Here is a 19,191-nt window from a genome sequence, read left to right as displayed (position 1 = left end):
GGTAAGTAATCATTCTCTCTGTCATCGCCCGCGCTGGTCGCCGGCGTGGCGCAGCAGGGCCGCAAGTGGGGCGCGCGCGGCGCCACCGCGCAGCACACGCGCGACGACCAGGCGCCGCAGAGGGCCAACGCCACTCATCAGGCGTGCAAGTTGCTTGTGGTAAGTAATCATTCTCTCTGTCATCGCCCGCGCTGGTCGCCGGCGTGGCGCAGCAGGGCCGCAAGTGGGGCGCGCGCGGCGCCACCGCGCAGCAGACGCGCGACGACCAGGCGCCGCAGAGGGCCAACGCCACTCATCAGGCGTGCAAGTTGCTTGTGGTAAGTAATCATTCTCTCTGTCATCGCCCGCGCTGGTCGCCGGCGTGGCGCAGCAGGGCCGCAAGTGGGGCGCGCGCGGCGCCACCGCGCAGCACACGCGCGACGACCAGGCGCCGCCGAGGGCCAACGCCACTCATCAGGCGTGCAAGTTGCTTGTGGTAAGTAATCATTCTCTTTGTGATGGTAGAGATGTAGCTGACGCAGTGAAGACGGCCATTGCCAGGAAAGCTTGGAAATTACCCGCGGTAATCAGATTAATGCCTTAATCGGTCTGAGTAGGTAAAGGTTGCAGTCCATTTCCAACGACAACTGCACTACTGTTGTGACTTGCTGTCATTCATTGTCTTGCTATTCATTTTACTATGGAAATTGACAATAATATCGACGTGTCGGAGCAGTAATGCAGCTGCGGTCAGAAATGAAATGTTAACTTTATTCTCACATAAAGGATGACTCACGCTAGACCGGGCCAGGGCCGGCCTGGAGCTTGTGGCGCGTCGTTTTCTATGGAAAGCACCACGTGATCACCAAACAGTCGTCGTAGAAAATGACATGTTGGATGCCTCGGCCCGGGCACGGCTAGCTCTAGCATGTCATCCTTAACTCTATGCTTTTGAATGATTTGTAAAAAAGTGTTTGTAAAAAAACCTATTTATACATGACGCTTGCTCAATAATGGCGGACCTTAATGACTACTACTTATTGATGGCGGTAATTGTCCGGGGGTCAATTGGGGCCAAGTGGGGAATTGGACCTCTACGTGTTTACGTATCTTGAGAGGCCCCTCTCACAGGTCTGGATGGAAATTGAAATTAGTTTATTAGTAGTGACGTTATAACATATGACTGTCGGGCGCTAAAATGCCTCCTGAATAAGAATAAATACTACTATTTTAAACGCAGAACTAGACGCCATAGAGGACGTTCTAGCAAATGTTTTGTTAGTTTCGGATCGGAATATTAAAAATGACTGATGTCCTTTTCTTAATAAATTCAGGGGGCAAGACTCCCAAGTTCCCCCGTACTTTTATCAATTATCACAGTCTATAAAACAATACATTTATTCGACGAACCCGTCGTCTAGACAGGGCAATCATGCGGGGTGCGCGGGGTGAGGGGTGGGTCGCGCGCCCATCGCCATTGTTAGCAGCTCAGTACTTACAGGGCTAGAGAGTCTTATTTAAAATGTTTGGTATTTTTGAGTCTATGACAACCCTACTGTGTTCTTGTTCGGTGTCGGCATTTACGCAAACCTCAAAGGCGTCGGTCCACTGTTACTTTTTACACTGCTTTTATTAACCAGCATCTTATTTACAGTACATAGGCGACGCCATAAAGCCTATATGGCGCATGAATCTCTGCGGCGGGAACGCAGCGGCGGTGGCCGCGCGCGCCGGCACCAAGCTGCTGCCACCGAAGATCAAGATTGTGTGGAACCCGCCTACGTCGCCTTATCAGCACACCGAGAAGTTGAGGCTTGTGGTCACTGCAGTCAATAGTGGTAAGTTTAAGTGGGTGGTTATTAAGTATACGGTATACGGCCCACACGGTGACAATCTCCTTCCAGGGCATTGCTTAAAAAAGGTCTATTTTGTTGTGTGAAGAGTATTACAGCTACCTTTATAACTTGCATAAATATACCGATGAATTTAAAGATTAGTTATCAAACGTTATCATTCCAAATATCAGCTTCTTGGCTTTAACAGAAGTGTTAAAAAAATGCGTCAATACACGACGCTTTTCTGGATTACCCGCCTTTTTTGGGGAACTTCTTAATGTCATGTCTTAATGAAACTTCGGATTATTAATCATCTTCATATAAAAGATGCTATTCGAAAGAAGAGGCAATTTAGGTAACTGCCTACAGAACTACAGCTATTAACTTAATTAATAACCCCTGACAACACCACAAAAGTTGACATTTGCAAATGGATAAATATAAGTAACTTATTAACGAAACGAATATTATTAAACCTGTTTGGTCCCTAAGAACTTTAGTAAAATTGGGCGTGCTGGAAAAATCCTTAATAACTGGTCTCTCTTTATTCCCAGGCTCCGTATGCAACAACGAATCTCAATTCATCTGCGGTATGACTAGCCTCTGCATATCTTCCTACCTCGTCTGCGACGGCGTCCGTCATTGCCCTGGAGGCGAGGACGAGGATACCTCAGCATGCATGCATAGGAGGGACCCACCTTTACTTGAACTGCTGAGGAGATTCGCTGCCAGGAACCAGGAGTTGTTAGGCTTGGATCAGAACGATGGGATGACGAAGCCTTCTGTCATAAGTAAGTTTATACTGTTATTTATCCTGCGTCAGTTTTGAGACACACTAGATGCGAGCCTGAAAGCATAGAACTGCCCACTTGTCCTTGAACTGCCTAGATTTGCTGCTAGGAGGTGCTAGGGCTGGATCAGAAGTGTACACTCCCTACTGTTTTCGATACCTTGATGATGACGCTGCCAATCCTTATAGTACCGCCCAGAAAATTGCTTCTGACATCAATCTCGGGCAGTGGCATTACATCACGTCCTTCTTTCTTGCTCAGATCTGTAAAATGTAAAGGATATTAAACATACATATTATTATGTATTTATACGTTTTTATTCTAAGGTCAAGTAATACAAAATGATCATAGATGAGTTAGCTATTTCTACAATCTGATTTCTTGTGCTTCGAGCAACACCGGCTTCCCACATGTCAGAAGGGAGGAGCCCAAGCGATGTTTTATACTTAGTACAAATCATGCTGCCATTTATTGCGGGGGAAACGTGCTCATATTGCACTTCTCACTCACTACATGCTCAAAATCCAATCTGAAGTAACGCCACAAATACATAGAAAATGACAGACGTCAAAGACGAATCTTGCACACCTATCTCTTTTTGTGTACGGACGAGTCATAACACACCGCCTACCTACAGTTGTAACTATGCTTCGGCAGAGGCGAAATATGTAGTACGAATGCCGTTTTCTTCGTCGTGCTTTGAAATAAAAGATAATTATCCCTACATGTATAGTTAAGTACTCCATATAACTTGAGCGGTATAATTTAGTCCAGGCGATTTGAAACTTTCAGTGAAGATCACCGAGAGCGAGCAGAAGTCGAACGCGTTCCTCGAGTTCGCGGCCGCGCTGAAGCCCTACGGCCCGTGGAGCTATCTCGTGGTCGGCATGCTGGTCTGCGCCACTATCCTCATGTTCTGTCTCGCGTGGGGTAAGTTACTAAGTTGATGCACCATCTAGACCGCTAGAAGTTCCGTACGAGTCAAGTCAATATAGTACCGTTGCTTTAACTTTCTGAACGCCAAACGGCGCATCCATTTGCCGTGCCACTGACGCCACGGGGGTAAAATTTAGTTTTGTGAATAAATAATGCCAACCTAATTTTCATCAAAAAACGATCGACGTCAAATGCCGTCTTTGGCGTCGTTGTCACGATTTTGCGTTGACGTCAATTGCCGTCTGTGGCGTTCAAAAGCTTAAACTCATGGTAGTGGAATTGCGCGTTTAGTCTACATGTTCTGCCTTAAAAGAGTTAAAAGCCTCCACCACCTGACCTGCTAGCATTAGTTGCGTTCTCGCGCGACTCCATACATCTAGCGCGACTTCAAGTATGAACTCGCGCGCGAGAATGCAACTCATTAGACCGTCTGGTTCTATTAGTTATCGCTAGAGACGCTGTACAAGTTTTTGTATATATCGTTTACATTCTTTATGAAGCATTTTACATTGCATTATGAAGCTTTTACGAAAAGCAGCGGTCCCCAACAATATCTTTTACTTGTACCGGTCTTTTACTTGTACCTAGTGGTTTGTTTTATAGTCAAACACATGCAACATCATATCGCAGAGCTAACGTTATTATTTTCTACCAAGGCAATTATCATGCATTTGTAACTTACATCCATACTTTAATACTACATCGTTTTGTTGAATTTTCAAGGTGGATATTGGATATCCAGACGTCATTTTGCCTTCTTACGGATCTCTCAACCTACTTCGCCTTAAGACCCTAGTCCCTACCGTCTAGCATCGTTTTAAATAATTATTTTTATTTCCAGAATGCTGTTGCAAGCGCTCCAAGCCCTCCGACACACCAATCAACATCCCAGCCTCCTGCATAGATCTGTCCCCAACAGTCACCGTCACAGCAACCTCCCAACACCTCTTCTCCCCAACCCCAACTTCCCCTCCCGAGTACGAACCTCCCCCGTCTTACTCCTCCCTGTTTCCTAGAGCGTATAAGTGCGAAGACCCCGTACCACAGTGCTCGACGCAGCCGGATTAGGTTTTCAAATTAGGTACGAGATTTTAAGGTTTTTTAGAGGTTTTGGAATGACATTTAAGAATTTGTCATGTGACATTACAATGCGATGATTATGTCCCGACTATTGTGAGATTTGTTTACACTTTTGCACCTGGGCAAGGTAAAGAGCCTTGCTGAAAATGTAAACATACATAGATAGTTTAGAAAACTTTGCTCGCTAAGGTGGCCATGTGAAGCGTTATAACTGGAAGCGTGTGGAAAGTAAAGGTGACAGCCGGGTAACAACTGCAGCTGCATTATTGTCCTTCCTGAAACGTTGTCGCAGGCGCTGTCAATTTTAACTCGCGACAGTATTGCCCCAGCATTTATTCTGCTGCAGTTGCGATTCGAATATCACCTTTAGGTACCGATGATATTTTACTTGAATACTATAGTTTCCAAAGGACCTAATTTTCTTTGAAAACTTAGTCAAACCAGCCTTCTAAGGAATCTAGAAATCTCGATTGAATCGGAAATGTTATGTGATTTTGTGTTTGATATTGTCCTACGCTAGGGTCTGATTTTAAGATAGGCTTCGATGCCACGCATGTAGTGTAGGTATGTATATAGGGTCACGAAAATAATCAGAGTTCCGCGAGAAACGTATATCGAAATTTCGTTGTCTGACTACCGCTCTCACATTTTCGAACGATAACGAAATTTCGATTTTGGTATTTTCCTGTTATGAAACGAAATTGTGCTCAATATAAGTATTTCGCCGTTACATGGCAATATTGAAAGTAATTTTAGAGACTGTAAAGATAATATTATAACTAGGTAAATAAAATAAACCATTGATACCTAGGTACATATTGTAATACTGACCGATTTTACTCTCATGTGCAAAAATTGACAGTTTAACGCAATAGTAAACTCTCAAATGTTCAAGTTGCGGAAACTTTGAAAAAATTCCTGCTATTTCAGGAATGTTTCACAATTTTTGGATACTTTCTGACTGAATATCAGTCGTACCATCGCCCACACTGTTAACTGTACATGGGTGGACCTTATATCTTTTGTAATAAGGTCCACCGATGTACAGTTAGGAGTGTTGCTGTTTGTACTCATGAATGAGTTTTTCAGTTTTTTTTTTTTAATTACTGATGCTACATGCGTGATAATTGTATATAATTAGTTAAGTATAAAGTACAATATCTAAACATCTATTCTGGGACCAAAACTGTGTTTATATCTATTTCTTTGTACATCAAAATCTATTCTGGTGTATAAAAAATAATCGTAAAGGCGGGCACATAATTCGGTTTCAAATTTAAAATATACCAAACGCTTTTATGTTATTTTTGAACACATTGGACATTGCATTTTAGCAACTGGCTGGTTGAAAACAGTTTTTGCTTTTAAATGTGATCCGATTGTAAATAGGTGTTGATATACAACATTATGATCACCTAATAAGATGTATTATATTATTTATATTACTATAAAAACTTGATACTACTAGCGCCATCCAGTGTCGAGTAGCAACAACAAAATTAATATTGCTATTTGCTATTGGCAGTGGCGCTACTGTCGCGCGTATCAACGAAATATTACAATGGAGCTACATTAGTTCTCGTTTTCGCCACCAGCGCTCATAAGTTTGTCATGTCTGTTTATTTCTTATTTGGTGATCATCTAACAGGTATAACTACGTAGGTATAGAACTAAATGTCTGATTGTTTGTGCCTTGAATACCTTTGTAATTACGTGTGTACATTTAGTTGTAATGCTTAACGATTGAAAACAGGTATACGACTAATAAAATATTGTACAAGTTGACTAGACCTAATGTTGTGTAAGGGTGGTATTGCACCTGTCCAATTTATTTGTCCAATGCCAGTGCGTTTCACACTCTCATTAAAGCAAAATGTGAGACGCAACGCAATACACTGGACGAAGAAATTGGATAAGGTGGAATATCACCCTAAGTCGACTGAAGAAATATCGAATGAATGACTATTTGTATTATACACCTTTGTTACTTTTATTCTATTGAGCTAGCGTGATTGTCTTTTATATCAGAAATAAACACAGTCATGATAGCTAAACTCTATTTTATATCCCAGAGCTAAAATAACATTTTAATTGGCAATCAAAGTCTTAAGTCAAAATCAAAAGCATTGCGCGCATTTATGCTAGATTAATGCTAGAAAATCACAGATCGGTGTAAAATCACAAATTGGGGTATATCTGATCATCTGACGGGGTGAAAAGAAATGATTGACTTTAAATCAGGGGCGAATGGGATTACTTTACAAAAAAACTTTGAATAGTTACGCTCCCTAATAAAGTAACAATGAAGCGTAAAAAGTGATACATGCCTTTGCATAAATTAAATTAAAGTTTTTGACAATGCTCAATTATACTGAAGTTGGTAATTCATATTTACCAAAATCAGAGTTCAATATAGGTATGAGAAAAAAATCTGTTAATGTTTTTTTCATACGCCGAATTACCTCATCTTAACTTAAAAGGAATATTCAAAGGATTCCTTGTCGAAAATAACATAGACTAACGAAACGACACACGGATAGACATCATAATTTGTATAGCATTATAACTACCTAGTATTGTAAGATAACTGGTATTAGGTAAAAGGAACTCTCAAAATGCCCTTAAGTGCATCAGCTACCTTTGATTTTCCTTTTATCCCTTTGACCGCCACAGACGTAAACTGACGCGCGCGATACGGCACGAAATATCGTGCATTCCGCCAAAGGTTCATGATTACGCACCGTTTATGTAACGGCGTTCAAAGGATGTCGATATAAAGTTATTAGGCATCATTTGTGCCCATATTATTAAGTACCTATGTAAGTAGTTGGAAAAACTATACCTGGCACATAATACAAGATCTGATTTAATCTTTGACTAGTCTTCATTATAGAAATATTTTCGTTTATAGTATTTTATTTGAAACGTTAGGTAAATAATTCATGTCAATGGTACGGTCAAAATATGAAACTTGAATTTGAATCTTGTTACTTTTGGAAACTTATTAATATTGTAAGTAGGTGTAAATTTGCCAGCATACATTAATATATTAATGTTCAAAATACAAGAATACTTACGTCACAAAAATACCTATACCTACTGAGTAGGTTTAGCAAGAGGGTATCGTCTAGGGTCGTCCCATTCGTTTTTCGTCAAGTTCTTATATTAGTCCTATTCTGCTTTCGTCACCCATTCTACATTCGCCACAATCGTGGGTGGCTTTCAATGTAGAATGAGTGACGAAAGCTGAATAGGACTAATTTAAGAACATGACGAAAAACGAATGGGACGACCCAAACCGATACCAGCAAGAGAGACCACCCGTTTTATTTAAGTGTATGAATTATAAAGAGACGAATAGTCTATCTCGGGCGCTAGATATTGTCGCGGCGTACTCGTGCTAAGCCTATTGATTATCTAATTTATTCATCCAATTTGTGTAATATTTAATCTCATTTTGGGGCTAATACATGTACCTTCATTGTATTCTTTAGAATTTTGACATTTATTAATGTCTTATTCCCAAAAAAGACGAACAACGGTAGCTAATTACATATATGAAAAAGCAATTATTATACCTAACTTTCTACTTAAGTTCTTATGCTGACTGTATTAAAGACATTAAATAATGTAAACCGGGTTCATGTCAATTGGGGTAAAAGATAATAAAGGGACCTAAAACCTATTCACCCCACTGTTGTATTCAATTCACCCTAGTTGACACATCCGTTTCATAAGTTTCATATTAAGAAATTAAATTATATGGTGACATGTAACTTCGAATATAAAAAAGTGATAATTAGTTAAGTAACTATGTATTATAGAAAAATAAACGATTAATACAAGATATTTATATTTTAAAAATAATGATGTTTTATTTCCACTATTTAAGAAAATGCCCATTGCCCGTAGAACCGATGGCCGTTGGGGCGGAAAGGTTCTCGAGTGGCGACCACGTACCGGAAGGCGCAGCGTGGGTAGACCCCCCACAAGGTGGACTGATGACCTGGTGAAGGTTGCGGGAGTCCGCTGGATGCGGGTGGCGCAAGACCGGTCATTGTGGCACTCTTTGGGGAGGCCTATGTCCAGCAGTGGACGTCCTCTGGCTGATATGATGATGATGATGATTTAAGAAAATGAAAAAATCTCTAATTTTTAAAATATAATAGTGAAGTCATTATTCACTATTAATTTGCTACTCCCATTATTAGTACAGTGAGTCAATTGGACCAAAAAGTGCCACCCACTGGTTGTCGCAGATCTGCGATCTCGAGCGCGAGTGTGGAGCGGGCTTTATGAAAAAGCAGGTGTCTAAATGCAAATGGCGCTCGCCTTTAGAGATTCGATAATCCATACGATACGATATACGATGCATATAGCATAAATTTTCCGCGCTGTCGGAAATAGCTTGACGGACTTTAATATACAGTTCGTTTCACAGACTCTACAACCTTTTATTTTTTCGAAAGAGGTGGATGTCCATTTCGGAGTAAGTATACTCAGTTGTGCGAAACTCCTGACTTCGGCCAAACTCGGCTCCGCTCGGCTCAGCAATGGTCCAAGCACAAGCAATTATTAGGGTTGGCATAGCACCCATGGCACCACTTAACTTCCTTTTCCGTGCACGAGCACATAATACGATAATCACTTGAATTTTGACAACCCTAAATATCCGAAGTAATTTTCGCGAAGATACTACATAGATAGAAAAATATTATACCAAAACATGAACGCTGCCATACAAACAGCTGTTTGACATCTATACTGTACTTTCCTGGCAACACAATCAATCAGCACAGAGAAGACATTGTAATTTGTGATTTTGACTAATTACAAAAGATAAAATAAAGAAAAATGCGATTCCCAAAGTAATTCTTACCTAGACTTCATTATTTAAACAACAACAAATCAACAATGGGTGACGATAAGAAGAAAGTGAAGATCTGCCGTGTGTGTTTGGGTACAAACGTGAAAAAGTGCATGTCTCTGTTCGAAATATACAAAGATTGTCTCATTTACGACTACGTCAATACTATAGCTAACGTTAAAATACAGAAAGACGATGGTTTCCCGGACAAAATATGCTTGGACTGCCTATTGGAGTTAGAAACGGCGATACATTTCAAGGAGAAATGCGAGAGTTCCAATGTTATTTTGCAGTCAGCTCAGTTGGAGAAGATTCCCGTCGTTTCTATCAACAACGCGATAGCTGAGGTCGTTATTAAGAAAGAAGAACCTTTTGAAGAGCCTTTTGAGTATTTGGAAGAGGATGTGCATTTTTTGGACTCGGCTGATCTGCTCTCGGACGCCAACGACACCAAACTAGAGGATGATGAAGGCAAAGGCGTTAAAAAAAGCCGAGCGATAGATTTGAAATTGGAATGTCACGACTGCGGTAACTTTTTTAAAAGCAAATGTAAATTACGTGTGCACTGGAAGAAAGTCCATTTGCCGGAAGCTTTAATATGCTCCATTTGTAAAAGAATGTTCAAGTCTTTCAAGGCGTTCAACAAGCATCTGAAGTCAAACAGACAGAGCTGTAAAACTGCCGCTGAAGTTAGGATAGAAGGCATGGGAAGGAACAGGATATTCCATTGTAAGGAATGTAATTATAAGTCTAAAAGAATCAAAGATATACAGTCACATCTCGTTATACACACTGGTGATCGTCCATATCATTGTGACAAGTGCCCTGCTAAGTTTACTCAGCAGAGTTCCCTGCAGTGCCATCAGGAGGGCTCTCACAAGCTCTACAAAGTCGAAATAACCTGCCAGTACTGTGGAAAGTTTGTCCGGGGCCGCTCTAATGTGTACCGTCACTTAAAAACACATACTGACAACCAGCATCAATGTCAAGTGTGCAACAAGATACTACAGTCAAAGAAAAGCCTGGCAACACACATGCAGAGGCACAGTGGAGTCAAACAATACACATGCGAAGTTTGTGCCAAGTCGTTCTACACATGTGCCGAACTCTGTAATCATAAAAGAATGATTCACATGAAAGGCAAGTATTGGTACTTCTGCAATGTCTGCGAATACAAATCAATAAGGTCCGAAAAAGTGAAGAAACACAAAGCGAAACATACAGAGACCAATATCCCATGTATTGTATGCGGCATGTTCTTTGAAATGCCCGATAAACTTATCCAGCATCAACGGAAGCATTTCGGAGAGAAAAAGTTCCCTTGTCCGTTGTGTGACAAACGGTTCTTCAGGAAGGACACTGTTGGCAAGCACATACGATCAAAACACAAGTGTCAGATGCCTACTATTCTGGTGGAGAAGAGAGTTGTAGTCAAAAAGGAGGCGCCCATAGCCCCCGCAGATGACTTAATAGAAATTGAACTATCACCTGTCATAGAAATTAAATAGTTTTAATAATTTATTAAATGGATAATTGATTTCTTAATGTATCATAAAACTAACATGATGTTGATGTTTATAGAAAGTTTTGTTACAACTAAATGTGGTAAGGTCATGTTAGTAAAATTTATAGCATTTTAAACTAAAATCACTTAAGTTATTAGCTATGTAATAAGCATCCCAATAGACATAGGTCTCATCAGTATAGACATAGACTGATGACTATTATTTATTTTTTAAACAACTACAACAGTACATGCTTATCAAATGCAGTTAGTAGCTCAGATCAAGGAGGATATTTTCTGTTTTTTTTTTTTTCAATTTTTAAAGTAAATATGCTGAATATATGCGGCATTCCATTAAAGAAGGGTCCATATAGACATGATCCATAAGGGCCCTTCTCTTATATAAAGTCACAAATTTGATATAAATTATTATATTAAATTATTGTCATTACAGTGATATTTTACTGTCAGTAATGCTATGTGTTACAGGCCTTATTGGCTTTTCTGCCAAAAATGTTGGGTGTGCGTCAATTCATTATGTTTTTGTAAGACTTTTTGTACTTATTGGTAGGAAATGTGCAATGCGAGTTTTATAGATTTCAATTTATAGTAATTTCTTAAATCAGCGGTCGGCAACCTTTTAGCAGCCAAGCCATGCGACAGTATTTTAGTGGTTGCTATGCGAATATTATTTATGATACAGTTAAGTGTAGGTATATGCTGAATGTAAGTGTATGATCAATTGTTATTGTTATTAGAGTTTAAATGTAAATTATTTTACATATAACATTTATCTATTATTATCTATACCAATTGGAAATTGTCAAAGGTTTTTATAGACGGTGTTCTATGTTTTCCTCAGTATCTATGTAAATAGAAATAGTTTTAGATTTATTTTTCAAAGCGTCTGGGTTTGAATTCCGAGCTGAGAACACATTTTTTTTAATAGTATAAATGCAGTTTTTTTGTTACTAAAATCGATGACATGGTTCCTAAGAAGATATCGTCGTATGTCTTATAGTTTCAGATTTTCCCATTCTGACCGATCTAAAATTCTAAATGGGCCACCCTGTATTGTCATATAGGTAGTTAGTCACACCGTACTAAATATATGATATAACGGTACTATTTGACCACTTTTTCAGCTATAATTATATTTGATGCTGACTGAACCTAGTACAATCGCCATCAGGTATATCGAAGCGGCCAAGGTGCTCACAAATATCTGAACACGCCTCTATTGTCAAGACGTTAGAGTGCGTGTTCAGATATATTGTGAACACCTTGGCCGCTCCGATATATCTGATGGCGACTGTACCTACCTATATCATTCGGTTGTAATTTGTGTCAGGATTGAAAATTGTAAAAAAACCACTTGGCCTGAGATTTTTTTTGTATAATTATACGCAACTAAGGGTGGTATTCCACCTTTCCAATTTCTTTGTCCAATTTGTATTGCGTCTCACATTTCGCTTTAACCTCGTGCCGCCCAAGAAAAAAAACGCAAGATCAGCTAAACGCCCAGTGTGCAATATATGAGCCATAATATTGTGAAGTCGTAACTGCCCACGCACTTCAAATATTTTTTATTTACAAAAAACTCGAGCAGAATTTTTTTAATTTTTTTCTGGGTATATGTGAATAAAAACGAATACAGTAAACTGAATTCCACCTTCGTATCTTTTGTTCATTTAAATGCACATTGGGTTTTTGATTGATGTTATAAGTAATATAATTTTTTTTTTTAATCAACTTCAAGGCACGTAATTGCGATAACGTAGCCTCCGACTATTATTATTCGTCTTAAATAGTTAAGTTTGTATAATAAGCAACGTAAGTCAAAAATAATAAGAATTTTTTTTTAGGGTAGGGCCACTATTTTATGTATGTTAACATTCATATTTGACACTGAAATGCTTTAAAACGCGGTCTGAAAAATAGTTAATGAACTTCCTTAACATAAAATTTATTATCCTTCTTATTTATACATAATTTATTGTATGTTTGCTGTATTTCGGTATCACTTTCTTCAAAACTTAATTTTTCACAAAAACTGTAAATATTTGGTTCATCACCAGAAAGTTAGTATTCAGGATAACCAATTTTATTATCTGACAGCAAAAAGTCTTCCAGCTCGTATTCAACAAGTAAATCATTATGCAGACCTGAAAATAAACTATCAAAAAAGAACCTTCAGTTGTAGGTTATATTATGTATTTTTATAACAGTAGCGCCCAGTGTGCAATATGATGAACATAATCTTACAATTAAGAAAAAAAATTATTTATTTGTGCCTTTGTATAAAAATTACAGTATATTTCAATAAAACAAACATTTAGGATAATTTTTATGTCACTCTCTAAACGAAAAAAGTCATGATTTGTTTAATAAATCAAGATTATATACCCATGTGTCGCGAGTGTTTGAATAATTGCGGAAGTACAACACTATCTATGAATATCTGTCAAACATCAGCTGTGAAAATGGTCGCCACTGAACCGACTATTCACGACGTCTAGGTAAATTCCAATTTTGCGCGAAAATTTAAAACTGACATCTGATTAACTTTTATGTACAGCGTATTGCACACTGGGCGTTTAGCTCTGAATTTAATTTCTAAAGTCTGGGCAGTTATGCTGAGTGTCACTTTGTACAATGTATTGCACATTGGGCGGCACGAGGATAATGAAAGAGTGAGATGCACTGACATTGGACAGGTAACCAAGGACATAAATTCGATTGTATGGCGGCGTTAATGTTCTTGTGTCAGGATAAAATGTAGAGGCTATTATGTAACTGGGGTTATTAAAAACGATCAGTTTTTGTGATTAAGATATTTTTTAATTTTTACAGTTTCACAAGTTAAGATTGTATTATAGATAATTAATTTATACTGTGTCAATACTACATATAGATACTATGCTGATACTATGTTATTTTTGGTTAAATTTACCTACGTTAGAAGAATAATTGTAAGTAATAAAACTTCGGTCAAAAACTTTAAAGATTTATGTTTAAGAGTAAATGTTGTTTTTCGATAAAAGTAGTTTTATTTAGCAATTCGTATTTTCTATAGCCCTAGTGTAGATTTCATTCGATACCGTGTACTGGAATCAGTTATGTATCGCTGCCATACATGACTCATATTTTTTTTTATTAAGCTATGAGCTTCATCACATCTGATATTTGAGTAATTCTAAGCATTTCTAGCCTGAGAGGCAAAAAGAAGCGTGCATCTAGTCGGGGAGGGTGGGGTACAATGCAAGTGTCCTGACTGACTGACTGATTCATCAACGCAGAGCCGAAACTACAAAAGATAGAAAGTTGAAATTTGCACTCTAGATTACGTTTATAAATTGTACAAGAGATAAGAAGCAATTTTGAGTAATTCAACCCCTAAGGGGGTTAAAAAGGAGATGAAAGCTTGTATGGGGTTCAAGTTTTATTTTAAGATAGGAATATGAAACTTAGTAAAAAGATATATTATTAAAATACAAGAAAACTAATTTCAGCGTTTTTGAAAATTCATCCCCTAAGGTGGTGAAAAAGGGGTTGATAATTTGTATGGATATCAAAAAAATTTTCGAACGCGGGACTTGAATCTATGTATTTGGGGATATTATTAAAAGACAGGGAAAGTAATTTCAGCGTTTTGTAAAATTCATCCCCTAACAGGGTTAAAAAGGGGTTGAAAGTTTGAATCCATTACAAATCCGAGTAGACGCACATTTCTCATTGCCTCCCAGGCTTGAAATGCTTAGAATTACTCAAGGAACATATGTGATGAAGCTCATAGCTTAATAAAATTTTTTTGGGTCAACTTTATAACTGCTTCCGCTAGTGACGTGAACGTGACGTATGTGTATGCGTTAAGAGCCCATCAACGTGCACACTAGCGCCAGTTTTTTTTTTTAATGGGAAGCGGTCATCGTGGCCCATGGACCTAAGCAACATCACAGGAGCCACTTAAGCGTTGCCGACCCTTGAGAACCCTAAATACCCGCTTCTTAAAGAATCCCATGTCGTAGCGCAAAGGAATTACCTCAGGAGGAGGAGGCAAGTCATTCCACATTCTGCACGTTCTGGGAAGAAACGAGCGAGATGCCCGCTTATACTTGGTGCGCCATGTATCTAAGAAGTGGGGATGAACTGCTAAATAATCGTGATTATTTTAATTTAACGATAAGTATTTAAAAAAGCGTGGGTACTTTCCCTCCATGTGGCATAGCCGTGGGACGCCCTGTATACCTACCTTGATAAGCGTTGCTGTAGAGTCAAGTATTCACAAAGTATGTAGTTACACCTGGTTTAGCAGATATTATTATATTAATGATTTTCAAAATTACCCCGTTTTCTAAGTTACCATTGGTTTAATAAAGTAGGTAGGTAGCGCCAATTGTACAGTCACCAGACGAGGTTATTATGCCATTTAGGGTACTTACTAAATTTGAAATTCTACAGCGTAAGTATTGAACAACCAATATAGGGCCCTAAATGGGGCAACAATCGCGGAGCAGAGCGTGATGGTACAAACATCATTACTTATCTCTCCCTTAATGTGCCGCTGTGTATATATTATATATTTATAATATATGTATATATATATATATTGTGTTTGTATATATATGTATATGTATGTTATATATATTAAACTATTTGTTTGTACCTATTGGTACATATTTATATAATTGTATATGACCGAAAGTGTAATCTTCTTATTCCTGTAATTTATTTCGTGCACTACCTGTTTTTAAAAGTTTTCTATTCTTTATATCCTGCTACCCCAAGGTTGTCTGGAAGAGATCGCTTACAGCGATAAGACCGCCTGTTGCTACCATTATTTACACTGTAAATCTGTTATTGTATTTTTCTTTGTGGTGCAATAAAGAGTATTTACTTACTTACTTACTAACAGTGAGGACACATGCAGGAATGTTGTACGACTTGTACGCAGATTGTCGCTCTTCTCTATTAACTCGCGTCTGCTCTGTGGCCTATTTTATAAAGCTACAAGTTACAATTTACAGGCGGAAGTCTCGTTCTAACACATAGGGTTAGAAAGAGACTTCCGCTTGTAAATTGTAACTTGTAGCTTTATAAAATGGGCCACTGGTTGTAAGTATGTTGAAAATAAAATATGACGTACCACGGGTAAAGGTACCTTATGGCGGTTGGCGCTTACGTTATTATTAACGCCGCTCCAATATTATGCAGGCGCTATGCCACGTAAGCGCCAGCCGTCATAAGGTACCTTTTACCGTGGAACGTCACAAATAGATGAATCTGATCTGAATCATCGCCAGTGCCAGTACGCTTTTAGTTTTCGCTGTGAGCGCACGCCCGCTGTTTAAGTTTAACTATTTTGTTATTTTGTTTACAAACATACGTTACTTTAACAATTGAATGTTTATATTCACGGTATCTATAGGTACATGTGTAGGTGCATAGTGAATGAATGAACATATCAGTCCAGTATTTTGCATTGAAAACAGTGCAATAGAATTCCTGCTGGGATAGGTAAGGTACCTTAATGGACTTTGAGTCCATGTTGACCGATTTAGTTTTATCAATATGTGGGAGTGCTGTGACGTGATGTCAGGAACATTAAATAACGACCGTATTGTGTTGAATAGGTATAATGTTTATTAGTTACATATAATTCTCTTATCTTATCTATCTATCTATATATATAAATGCAAGTGTCCTGACTGACTGACTGACTGACTGATTCATCAACGCAGAGCCGAAACTACAAAAGCCAGAAAGTTGAAATTTGCACACCAGATTGCATTTATAAAGTGTACAAGAGATAAGAAGCGATTTTGAGAAATTCAACCCCTAAGGGGGTTAAAAAGGGGATGAAAGTTTGTATGGGGTTAAAGTTTTCTTTTAAGCTAGGAATTTGAAACTTCGTAAAAAGATATATTATTAAAATACAAGAAAACTAATTTCAGCGTTTTTGAAAATTCATCCCCTAAGGTGGTGAAAAAGGGGTTGAAAGTTTGTATGGATATCAAAAAAAATTTCAAGTGGTGGACTTGAATCTTTGTATTTAGGGATATTATTAGAAGACAGGAAAAGTAATTTCAGCGTTCTGTAAAATTCATCCCCTAACAGGGTTAAAAAGGGGTTGAAAATTTTAATCCATTACAAATGCTTTGAAACTTCGTAGAAAGGCATAATAGCCGATTACAAAAAAAGTGATTGCAACGTTTTTGGAAAAGCAACCCCTAAGGGGGTTAAAAAGGGGATTAAAGTTCGTCTTCGGGTGCAAATTTTATTTTAAGTTAGGAACTTGAAACTTTGTAAAAAAGTATCTTAGTAGTAGTAAACTTTGTAAATAAGTAAGTAAGTATGGAGGACTTTGAATCTTTGTATTTGGGTATATTATTAGAAGACAATAAAAGTAATTTCAGCGATTTGTAAAATTCATCCCCTAACAGGGTTAAAATGGGGTTCAAAGTTTGAATCCATTACAAATGCTTTGAAACTTCTTAGAAAGACATAATAGCCGATTGCAACGTTTTTGGAAATTCAATTCGTCTTGGGGTGTAAATTTAATTTTAAGCTAGGAACTTTATTTTTTTGGAAAAAAAGGTATTAAATTAAAAAACATGAAAACTAATTCAAGCATTTTTGAAAATCATCCCCCAAGGTGGTGAGAAAGGGGTTGAAAGTTTGTATGGAGATCAGATATTTTGTGACTGCGGAATGCGGAACTTGAATCTTTGTATAAGGGCATAGGTACCTATTATGAGAATACAAGAAATGTAATTTCAGCAACCAACATCAAAATCCACTTGACTTAAAACTTGCTAAAAAAGGAAAAGTACTTAATTTCAACATTGCTTGGATATGAAAATTATAGGTACTAAAGATGTAAAATGTTGAAGATAAGATTCCACGCGGACGAAGTCGCGGGCAACAGCTAGTACACGTATAGTTTCCCGGCTTTTTCTCTGTCTGTCAACATGACAGCTAGTGTTGCCTTGGTTATATTATAAGGGTGGCTTCCCACGAATGTAGGTTGTTGCCACACCACCCCCCACAGAAATAACCCATAAGGCCCACTTGCACCATCCCACTAACCCGGGGTTAAGCGGTTTAACCGTGTCAAATTGTACTGGTAACCATGGTAACTCCAGGTTTAACCGGTTATCCCTGGGTTAGTGGAATGGTGCAAGTGGGCCTCAGGCGATTAGAAATAACAAAAATCATCGCGTTTGCTAAATGTCACCTTTTTGCCAGATCGCGTGATAGGTGGCATTTGGGTAGTGGCATCCGCGGGAGCTTTGACGTGTTCATCCATGCAAGAAGTTTAGGCGATTGGACTCGTTGTTAACTTAATTCTCGTTAATGTTAACTGTTCGGAATTCTAATGAATTTATTATTTAATTACCTACAGAATAAGTTATAAAGGAGCATGGTATATAGCCAATTTCAATTTTAATAACTTCATATCCTATATAATTAGGTATATAGGTACAATTTGTAGGTACCTACATATACCTACTTACTACTTACCTATTACGCAGGAAGGGAAAATTATAGACGATTTTTACCTATACGTACGTAAGTCCTTTATGCCAATATCAGCCTTTTGAACTGATGTAGGGTAAGTATTCCAAAAAACGAACTATAGAAAAAATCGAGAAACGAGAATATTATACATCCTGTATAAGGGATATAAAAAAGTTATAAGATAATGGTGCGTTCACATGCAACACACAAGTCTTGTTTGTTTGCAACAACAAGTAGATAACTAGTAGGTACTTACGTACATCTATCGCATACTATTGTGATTGTAATCTTGGTAAACATAAGATTGATGGCACGCAACCCAGACCCCTATTCGACAAGCGACGTTTGACGTATCGTGTTGATCTCCCGTTGATGTGGGAAAAATCATAAGTTCTCGAATACGTACAATGTCAAAATTTGACAATGAAACATTAACAATCCACAGTTAGGGTGACAAGCAAACCAAACCGAACCATCCTTACTTAGTTTAGAGTTGAGTTTTGGTTGTACCAAATCATATTATCCACCGTTGATGGAATCATCAACACTCAGTATGCAATAAAATCAACTGTTGATTTGACGTGGATGCGAAATCTGACAATTGTACATGTCGAATTTGGCCCCCAACTTGTGTCCCTTCTGTTCATGTTGTTCATCTTATTGTTGACATAGTACAAT

The 19,191-nt window shown here is 38.2% G+C and overlaps 2 protein-coding genes across 2 annotated transcripts in view; both read left to right on the top strand.

Moving 5' to 3' along the window:
- LOC134678439 (uncharacterized) overlaps positions 1-8,488 on the top strand; it is an 81,586-nt gene extending 73,098 nt beyond the window's left edge. The window contains exons 4-7 of the mRNA XM_063537016.1: positions 1,634-1,817; positions 2,369-2,605; positions 3,398-3,535; positions 4,383-8,488. Of these exons, the coding sequence (XP_063393086.1) occupies positions 1,634-1,817; positions 2,369-2,605; positions 3,398-3,535; positions 4,383-4,609 (786 nt within the window). The 3' untranslated portion in view covers positions 4,610-8,488. The remainder of the gene's footprint in view (positions 1-1,633; positions 1,818-2,368; positions 2,606-3,397; positions 3,536-4,382) is intronic.
- A 924-nt stretch (positions 8,489-9,412) lies between these two features.
- On the top strand, positions 9,413-14,005 carry LOC134678181 (zinc finger protein 43-like). Its single transcript, XM_063536637.1, has one exon. It carries the CDS (start codon positions 9,536-9,538, stop codon positions 10,994-10,996), a length of 1,461 nt encoding a protein of 486 aa, XP_063392707.1. The 5' UTR covers positions 9,413-9,535; the 3' UTR covers positions 10,997-14,005.
- The last annotated feature ends 5,186 nt before the right edge of the window (positions 14,006-19,191 follow it).

The sequence above is a fragment of the Cydia fagiglandana genome, chromosome Z, assembly GCF_963556715.1.
Source record: "Cydia fagiglandana chromosome Z, ilCydFagi1.1, whole genome shotgun sequence".
Lineage (NCBI taxonomy): Eukaryota > Metazoa > Arthropoda > Insecta > Lepidoptera > Tortricidae > Cydia > Cydia fagiglandana.
This window is presented reverse-complemented; position numbering and strand designations above follow the sequence as displayed.

Coding starts and splice junctions, on each gene's coding strand:
- LOC134678181 (XM_063536637.1), top strand. CDS start 9,536: ATGGGTGACGATAAGAAGAAAGTGAAGATCTGCCGTGTGTGTTTGGGT.